The sequence below is a fragment of the Salpingoeca rosetta genome (assembly GCF_000188695.1).
Source record: "Salpingoeca rosetta unplaced genomic scaffold supercont1.16, whole genome shotgun sequence".
In the NCBI taxonomy this organism is placed as follows: domain Eukaryota; class Choanoflagellata; order Craspedida; family Salpingoecidae; genus Salpingoeca; species Salpingoeca rosetta.
Genome location: NW_004754918.1, coordinates 184,349 through 194,125, shown reverse-complemented (window position 1 = coordinate 194,125; position 9,777 = coordinate 184,349). Strand labels below are relative to the sequence as shown.

The following is a 9,777-nucleotide window of genomic DNA, read 5'->3' as shown; positions in this document are numbered from 1 at the left end:
CACACGAGTACACACACACACACACACACACACACACACACACACACACACACACACACACACACACACACACACACAGAGCACACACACACAGAGCACACACAATTCATACAACACGCACACATCATGCGTTAGTCCTTGTCGCGAACATCGTGTGGATCGAGCTGCAAGTTGTGGTCTGCGTCCAAGACTGCAAACTGCCGGTGGCACGCGCGCACGTCTTCGTGCGTGATCTTGTTCATGCGGAGGAGAAGGCGAAGCGTAAACTCCTCGCGGGTGATGAACGGGCGGCTCGCATTGCGGTTTGCAAACATGACATCGTTCAGGTCTTGTCGCGCCAAATGACTGCCGTGTTGGTGCAGCACCTGCAATGGGAGGGTGGCTGTTGATAAACAAGGGGTACAGCGACTCGAAAAGGGGCACGGGGTTCTCGCTGAGATCAGGCTCCGAACGCCACAACGAGTACATTCACACACACACACACACACACCACCACCACCACCACCACCACCACCACCAGCAGCACACACACACACACACACCACACCACACCACACCACACCACACTGACTTGGCTCTGGAGCCGTCGCTGCCTGTACGCGATGGGAAACGAGGCGATGGTTGCGAGCGCCTGCGCAAACGCCGCTGTCGCGAAAATGCTGTACAGTGCAACGATGACCTTGCCCGCAGTTGTGTGTACCCGCACATCGCCATATCCAACCGTGGTCACTGATGAAAGGGCAACAACAGCACGAACAATGAGAAACAGGTCGAACGCGTGCTCTCTTGGATAGTGGCACGCACGACCTCAACCGATTGACAAAAACGTTGGCTGGCCACGCAAAGACCATTCGTGTGCACAGGTGCCCAACACCACTGTATTCTGCAATGACCTTATTGCTTGCAAGCAAGAAGCGCCACACATGTGCTCGTGTGCGCACCTCACAGAGCAGCTTCAGATCAACTGCTCAATGCACGCATACACACATGAGAGCGCACCGACTGACCGGAGACGGAGGCAAAATAGAGTGCATCGGCAAAGGACGATTGTGGATTGTCGAGGGAGATGATGACCATGCCAATGCCTATCGTCAGCAGCATGATGAGGGCAGCCTGTGAAGGGAACACCAAGAGACAGAATGCAGACGCATGTGTTGCGGAAGAAGATTAGCGGGGAGACAGCAAGCGACGTGGCGGTGTCACACATTTCCAGAGGATACATACACATCCTCGATCGCAAGATCGCACACACGCAAAACACACACGCTTTTCACACAGTTCACACACTCACACACACTTCACACACTCACACACACACACTTCACACACACACACACTTCACACACACACACACACACACACACTCGCACACACACTCGCACACACACTTCACACACACACACACACACTTCACTCACACTTCACTCACATGTACACTGCACGCACCTTGATGACGGGCCGCAGTTCGGTGCAGATGCGTCTGATGGGCGGTTGTTCGGTGTCTGCGCAGTCGCGGATAACGCTGGCTGGCTCGAAGAGCTCGAGCTCTGCCCTGGCAAGTTGCTCCTTGGTTTGGTGGTGCTGCACCTCGTGCAGTTCCACCACCACGACGCCCACGCAGTACCCGACAACGATCACCCCAAATAGAATAAACACGCTCGTGAACAGCTTCGACTTTTGTTGCTCTGGATGCACATCTCCATAGCCAACCTGGCAAGGTGAGTGGCATTGTGTAGGTGTAAGTGTGTGTGTGTGTGTGTGTGTGTGTGTGTGTGTGTGTGTGTGTGTGTGTGTGTGTGTGTGTGTGTGTGTGTGTGTCAGAGTTTGGGTTTGTGAAGTGGGGCGTAATGGCCATCTGTTGGTGGGAGAGTGCATGGAGCTCCTCTGCTCCCAGCAATCTGAAGCAATAACGCATCACACCATAGCTCAACCAACCCCCGTCACCTCCTCTCAAAGACCCACCATCTTCCTCCTTTAATGGCTTACGGTGGAAAGGGTGACGGTGGTGAAGTAGAAGGCGTCCACAAAGGCGCGAGTTACGGCGCCGTCAATAACGAGGGAGTTGTCGGTCGCCACGTAGAAGACGCATCCCAGGACCAAGTACACGAGGACGAGGAACACGCCCACCCACACCAGCGTTGCGTCCGCATACAAGCCGAGCGACTTGAGCTCTCGCCGCGTCTCTGAAGCAGCTGCTGCACGGCTGGAAGCGGAGCTGTCGCTGCTCTCGTTACGGGAATACCAGCTGGCACCCACCGTTGACCGTGCTCTGGACGCCGTGGAGGTTGAGGATGACAACAGCAATGGTTCATCGACGTCATCCTCGCTCAGCAGCCCATCTCCGCCATCGTCGACCTCATCATCGTCGCTTTCCTCTACATCATATGCTCCCTCTTCATCCAAGCTCCTTCCTCTCCCCAGCCACACCGTGTCATCGTCGCCACTGCACGATGATGGTGGCAGCGAGAGTGTGGGTTGCTGCATTGTTTGTCTCTCTGTTGTGTGATGATTGGTGGTCCTTCCTGTTCCTGCCGTTTTTCTTGTTTCCTGCCACTTTTTCAAGATCCAAGACGCGAACCAACACAACAATGGCGGAGCAGCAGCAAGATGAACAGGGAGGAGTGCCCCCGCCGCTCACAGACCTCGATGAAGGTGTGTGTGTGTGCATGTGTGTGTGTGTGTGCATGTGTGTGTGTGTGTGCATGTGTTGTGAGAGAGTGAGATTGTGTGTGTGTGTGTATGTATGTGTGCACTGCGAAAATGTTTCGCGATCCACAGGATCCAACCAAACACTATCAAGGCCTGGGCGAGGGATCGCGCAAGTTTTGATATGACAGGCCATGACGATGCTGAAGCTGACACCGCGCAGGTGAGCCCCCTCCACTCACCATGTCCTTACCTGCGCGCACACCCTTGTTTGGTTTCGCTTCCTCAACTACTGCGCTTCTGTCGCCTTCCGCTCACGCTCAATCAGGAGGAGAAGGACCTCGCAGACGTTGGCAGACTCAAGGGCGATGGTGAGCAACCACGACACACACACACACACACACACACACACACACACACACACACACACACACACACACACACACACACACACACACACACACACACACACACACACACACACACGACACACACACAATGATGTGTTTGAGTCTCACTTTAAATATGATGCAACGCCCGTGGTGCAGCTCGTGACATTATCGTGACACTCATGAACAGCCAAGAGATTGCCGTGCACTGCCCAAAGGGCCACCAGACCAACGCCGTCGACCTCAAGGTTCCGATTGAAACCCCCCGAATGTACCAACCACGCGACACACACATGCGTGTGCACTGGTGTTTGCGATGTTGAAGCACAAGCCTCTCGTGGTAGATCGCATCGTGCAAGATGAGTTCATTGTGTGCTGTTGTACCCTGCGCGTGCTTTCCCAGCGCCTGACTCTGGAGCACCTTGGTGTTGAGGACACATACCACTCCCTCTTCTCCATCTGGGTCATGTCCCCATCGCTTCGTACGTTCCTTTCTGCGCGTGTATGTTTGTTTGTGTTGATGTGAACGATACTGTCAACTCACCCCCCCCCCACCACACACAGTCTCTCTCTCTCTCTCACCCACTCACTCACACGTCCTCCCTGGTCGCCTTGCCCAGGCCTTCCTGCCAAGGACGAGCACTATCCCATCAAGATGCTCAAGTTGTGGCCGGATCTCCTGGCAGCGTACACAGAGTGAGCTGCTGCTGCTGCTGTTCTGCCTTGTGCTTTTACTCTGCATGTGTGGTTTTGTGTTCGTTGCCTGAGTTTGAGAGGTGTCCTCGTGTTCATTCCTTCATTCCTTCATTCTTTAGCACGTGCTCATGTGTCAGATCGGCTGATCCAGAAGAGTTCCCTGCCATTTACCTCCGAAAAGCGCCCCTCACACACCCAGTACGCGCATACAGCGTATGTGTGTGTGTGTGTGTGTGTGTGCTGGCCAATTGGCCACATCCCTTCTCTGCTGTGTCCGCTCAACACGTTTTTTTATCGATCGCGTGTGCTCTGCAGGGCGTTGAGGTGACGGTGAGCGACGAGAATGCTATCCTGCTTCTCTTTATCGAGCTCACAGATGAAGTGGTAAGGAACCGCTGCTGCTGCTGCTGCTGTTGTTATTGTTGTTGTTGTTGTTGCTACTGCTGCTGTTGTTATTGTTGTTGTTGTTGTTGCTACTGCTGCTGTGTGATGAATGATGCAGCAACATGTTCTCCCGCATTCGTTGCACATGCACAATGCCACACACACACACACACACACATACGCACACTCATACATGCACATCAGGTCAACTCTGAGTGCGCTGTTGATGAGGATGACGCTGTTGCGATGGCGGCAACGCACCTGTTCCTCAACTTTGGAGAAGAGGCAACGAGGAAGGATGTCAGGTAATGTCATCGGCTCGTTGCATCTCTCCGCCTGTGTTGCTGGTCATCAGGTTTGCTGTGTTTGAAATGCCAATCCGTGTCCACACACACACACACACACACTCACACACACACACACACACACACACACACGCACACGCACGCGGTCCATGACACTCTTGACACATTCGTTGGCTTGCAGTGAATCACAAGGATCACAACAGCCGCAGCATTTCGCTGGCAAGGTGACATCGTGTTGGATATGCACGCATTTCGCTTGATGTCAGCCCCAATTCACGCAAAACACGCTTGTCACCACTGCTCTTGTGTTGTTTCATTCATCGTGGCCGTACACACATGTACGTACACAGTGGTACGCACACACACACACACACACAATGGCACACACACACACATCACTGGCACACGCACAATCACACACACATCACTGGCACACGCACAATCACACACACACACACACTCTCTCACCCACTTGCACATGTACACACACACAATCACCTACACACGTGCTCACACACAATGCGCAGTTGCGGTGGAAGAGTTGGGAGCGGCGCGTGTTTGAATCGTTGGAGGAGCAGCTGCCGGTGTTCCAGCAGCAGTCGCCCGCAGAGATCATGAGCGACTATCTCGAGGTACGCGCGTATGGTCATGGCACGAAGGTTTGGGGAGGGTTTTGATCGCCACCTTTGTTGTGCTGGTGGTATCAACTGATAGATGGTGCGTGGGCAACATACACGTTTGGCCGCAGAAAATCTCATGGCGCCCTTGCATTCACACACACACACACACAAACACACACACACAACACAAACCATTTACGTGTTTGTAGCGTGGGCGGCAGTATGCGACATATGGCGGTGTGAAATTCCTTGGGAACGTGGAGCCGGCGGAGAAAGGAACGCTGCTGCAAGAACAACGAACAAAGGTGACAGGCAACGCCACCATTCCGTTGCCATTCATGCATGCACGCACACACACGCACACACACGCACACACACACACTCACGCACAACGCACAACGCACAACGCACACCTTCACCAACAGGAGGTGCTACTGTCGATCAACTTTGACGGGTTGCACGTGACCGACACAAAGACGAACCAAGTCATCCTCAGCGTACCATTCAACGCATTTCGCGCAAAGGCCTTCCTCACCTACGAGTGAGACATATGCGTGTGTTACGCTTGTGTGGATGTAGAACTGCATACATGCGTGTCCGGGTGCATGGTTTCCTGGCCGTACGTGTGTCTTCGTGCATTCTGGCGCATGTGTGTGTGCAATGTATCGTGCACACGCACTTGAGCTTGCGACTGCTGTGTAAACGTATGTGCACGATCCGTCCACTGCTAACGATGGATGCTGCGCCGTTTCTTCTGTGAGCAGCGACAACGTCTGCGTCTCTGTCGTGTACAATGTGGAGGGCAACGATGTGAGCGAGGAGAAGTCGACAGCAGAGGAGAAAACAGATGGGTCAGGCGACACCACAACGGGCGCAGGCACGCGCGACGACGACAATGACAATGACGATGATGATGACGATGGTGATGGGTTGGAGGAGACCAACATCGATAATGGCGGTGACGCTGACTTGCCCAAGTTGCACACGGACTACAACCAAAGCCGTGATGGTGACGGTGATGGTGATGGCGATGATGGTGACGGCAGCGACTCGAAGAATCCGGACGAGCAAGAGATGATCATCTGGTCCAACCTGGTGCGTGTGTGTTGTGTTGTGTGTTGTGTGTGTTGTGTTGTTTGTGTGTTGTGTTGTGTGTGTTGTGTTGTTTGTGTGTGTGTGTTGTGTTGTGTGTTTGTCTGCCGTCTGTCCACAGTGTGACAACCTCCGGTGGCCCTTTCCTGTCGTTCGCCACGCTGCACCTCACCACCTTCTTCATCATCATCATCATCATCACCCTTACCACTTCCAGGCAAGCTCTATCCTTGAAGCCGTGGATGCGTATCGTGCAATCAACGCTGCGCACTCGCGTTTAGCACAGGGGCGCGCAAATGTCAAAGGTGCGCTGCTTGATTCTGCGTGTGAGTCTGTGTGCGTGTGCGTTGGCTCTCTCTCTCTCTCTCTCTGTGTCCCTCTCTCTCTGTCTGTCTCTCTCTGTCTCTCTCTGTCTCTGTCTCTCTCTCTCTCTGTGCTTTGTGCGTGAGTGCGTATGTTCAGTCACCGGTCGGTCCATCAAGCTGTATCCTTCACACTCGTGTTTGACATCCGGTTTCCCTCTTAATGCATTTGCGTGGCTTTACCTTTTATCCACCTTGACACAATCACATCCCAACACATTCTGTCTGCGCTCATTCACGCATCGCTTCCACACTGTGCAGGCGTCCTGGTCACGGACACTGCAACCAAAGGCACAGGTAAGCACTACACGTGCACGCGCGTTTCTCGTGCTCTGTGGCCTTCCTAACAAGCGACATTGTCCTGCATACCTTGCATGTCTTGCACGTCTTGCATGTCTTGTTGATCTCACTCACCCACTGACTCGCGCCTACACACACACACACACACACACACACACACACACACACACACACACACACACACACACACACACACACACACACACACACACACACACACACACACACACACACACACACACACACACACACACACAATACTGTGCCACCCCACCACCACCTCGATCATTGCTATCACCACGGCTGTTACCGACGCGTCAGGCGTACGGCGGGACCCGCGGTTCAAGCGCACGATGCGCAATGCGTACAACACGTTGAATCGTCGCATGGCCACGCTCACCCTCCGCCGCCTCCGAAGGCGCGCATCCATCAACCACGACGCCACAGACCAGTCGTAGCAGACATCACGTGTCGTCCTCGCGTGGTTGTGTGTTTGTGTGTGTTTGTGTGCGTGTGTGCTTGTGTGTGTGTGTGTTTGTGTGTTGTTTTGCGTGTGAGTGTGCATCTGCTGTCATTCTATGAACGATCGCATGTGCGTCTACTGTCGACGATTGTGTGCATGTGTGTCATCGTGTGCGAATGGCATTGTGGCCCTTGCCGCCACCTCCAGACACTCCCTTGGTTCTGCTGTCTCTGCTGTTGCTGATGTCTTCGTCGTCGTTGTTGTCATGTCTTCATACCCCACCATCCGTCAGCCTGCGATAGCCTGCGATAGCGCTCTGTCTCTTTCTGTGTTACGTGAATGCGATAATGGACAAGCCTGCGCGTAGCCTTTTCCCATGTGATGTTGTCAATTGCCTGCACTTGCCCGTCTTCCTTCCGCCGCCCAAATGAACAGATGAAACTTTAACATCTCCATCCCTGTATCGTCACGCACACGTATCCGCGTGCGTTGTGCCGCAAATGCACCGCGTTCGCTGCCTCACAACCGTTCCCTTTCCACCACATTCTGCAGCCAGACACACCGTACCATGCATGGAAATCAAATGATAAAGCTGCGTATCATTTGTGATGTGGGATCATTTCAGCACACAAGGTGTCGTGGATATGGATGTGTGTGTATGTGTGATTGGGCGCTGCGTTGGTCTGTTGTGTTTACTTCTTGTGGTCGTTTCGGTGACGGTTATCGAGCAAAGGGAAAGCAGGGCAAGTACAGGAAGCACACAGCGAGGCTGCAACGCAAAGCGAGAGACGAAGCAAAGAAGCGAGCGCCAGTGGATGGTGCAGCACGGGCGTGTCGGCCAGGGGGGGGGGAGATGCGGGGTGAGTGAGTGAGTGAGTGAGTGAGTGTGTGTGTGTGTGTGTGAGAGAGAGAGAGAGAGTGTGTGTGTGTGTGTGTGCTTGATGCTTGATGCGTGTTTGTGTGCGCATATGTGTTTGATGTATATGCGTGTGTTGTGTTCAGCCCAAGGCGTCCCGTGCCACTTGGCTTGAGAATCGTTGCATCAGCATTTGCCGCACGCTTTGCGGCAGTTGTTAGCCATCCAGTGCGGGTTGAGGTTGCACTCGTCGCTGGACTCCCACTTCTCACAGTCCTGCGTCGTGTCGTGTCGTGTAGTGTAGTGTAGTGTAGTGTAAGTGTAGTGTAGTGAGCAGCATGAAAGAAGATGGATGCAATGCATGTGGGGCTGTGGGGTGCGTGCAAGGCTGTGATACTCACGACACCTTCACAAACGTACATCACAAGCATACACCACACTCAACCCCCAACACACACACACACACACACACACACACACACACACACACACACACACACACACACACACACACACACACACACACACACACACGGTGCACCTTGTAGAGGTCGATGCATGGAGGCTGGCGCTCCTCAAGGACAGGGCAGTATCCACAGGAAAGCGGACACGTCTTCCGCATGTACTCCTCGTTGCGTTTGCACTCGCCTGTCAGAGGATGCGTAGATGAACACGGATGGATGAGAACGCACGGTGGTATTGGGGATGGGGGGCACAAGGGGAGGTGAGTACTTGGTGGAGTTACGTACAGTGAAAACAGAGGCGACACGCTGTTTGATACCAGCACAAGCATGCACACAGGTACACAGACACACACAGACGCACGCAGACACACACACACACACACACACACACACACACACACACACACACACACACACACAGGCACAGGCACAGACGCACACAGACACACAGACACACAGACACAGACGCACACAGACGCACACAGACACACACAGACACAAACGCATCCATGTGTGTGAGCGCTTGCCTTCTTTGGAAAAGCCGAGTTCCCCGGGCATGCTCCACCAGACACAGAGGTCGTGGTGGTCGACGCAGTCCATGTCCTCATCGCCAGGGATGCGCATCTGCACCACCTTGCTCGGCTTCTCAGGCTGATGCGACAATGACATGACAGTGACATGATGCAACATGATGAAACAACAAAAGGTTTGGGGGGAGGGAGGATTTGGTTGTGAGCTTGAGAGTGATTGTGGGGCGCAAAACATGAATGAATGGGCGGTGATGAGGTGAGGTGGAATAAGGTAACGGCGAGGAGGTAAGCAAAGGGAGCAAAGGAAGCAAGAAGCGATCAAACAATTTGGCACAGCAAGCAAACAAAAGACAAAAGACACCTGTCACTGCTAACAGCAGCAGCAGCAGCGAACAATTATTCCATCGGCGCACAGCGCATACCGGTTCGCCCTTCTCCAGCCCTTTGACGTGTTCGAAGCCGCCCAGCACTTGTCCCCACACCGTGTACTCGCCTTCAGCACAATATGTACATCAGAGCGTGGTGTGAGAGAGAAAAAAAAAAAGAAACAGCAAAGACGCACACATCAAACAGAATGTGTGCCTTCGCCAAACAGCCCGCCACACACACACACACACACACGCACGCACGCACACACACACACACACACACACACACACACACACACACG

The 9,777-nt window shown here is 53.6% G+C and overlaps 3 protein-coding genes across 3 annotated transcripts in view; 1 reads left to right on the top strand and 2 right to left on the bottom strand.

Moving 5' to 3' along the window:
• Positions 1–131: 131 nt before the first annotated feature.
• On the bottom strand, positions 132–2,484 carry PTSG_07023 (uncharacterized protein; the record flags this gene model as incomplete). The annotated part of the gene is made up of 5 exons (XM_004992378.1): positions 132–365; positions 572–729; positions 1,008–1,113; positions 1,447–1,710; positions 1,987–2,484. 5 exons carry the CDS (start codon positions 2,482–2,484, stop codon positions 132–134), a joined length of 1,260 nt encoding a protein of 419 aa, XP_004992435.1.
• A 123-nt stretch (positions 2,485–2,607) lies between these two features.
• On the top strand, positions 2,608–7,712 carry PTSG_07022 (uncharacterized protein; the record flags this gene model as incomplete). Its single annotated transcript, XM_004992377.1, has 17 exons — positions 2,608–2,652; positions 2,801–2,869; positions 2,975–3,017; positions 3,195–3,283; positions 3,439–3,517; positions 3,656–3,731; positions 3,869–3,929; positions 4,047–4,115; positions 4,320–4,420; positions 4,602–4,644; positions 4,948–5,052; positions 5,250–5,345; positions 5,466–5,581; positions 5,805–6,135; positions 6,350–6,437; positions 6,756–6,791; positions 7,116–7,712. The coding sequence occupies 17 exons, from the start codon at positions 2,608–2,610 to the stop codon at positions 7,250–7,252; spliced, it is 1,584 nt and encodes a 527-aa protein (XP_004992434.1). The 3' UTR covers positions 7,253–7,712.
• Positions 7,713–8,299: 587 nt separating this feature from the next.
• PTSG_07021 (uncharacterized protein) overlaps positions 8,300–9,777 on the bottom strand; it is a gene marked incomplete at both ends in the record, with an annotated part of 2,585 nt that continues 1,107 nt past the window's right edge. Inside the window, 4 exons of the mRNA XM_004992376.1 lie at positions 8,300–8,389; positions 8,655–8,761; positions 9,105–9,228; positions 9,530–9,600. Of these exons, the coding sequence (XP_004992433.1) occupies positions 8,300–8,389; positions 8,655–8,761; positions 9,105–9,228; positions 9,530–9,600 (392 nt within the window). The remainder of the gene's footprint in view (positions 8,390–8,654; positions 8,762–9,104; positions 9,229–9,529; positions 9,601–9,777) is intronic.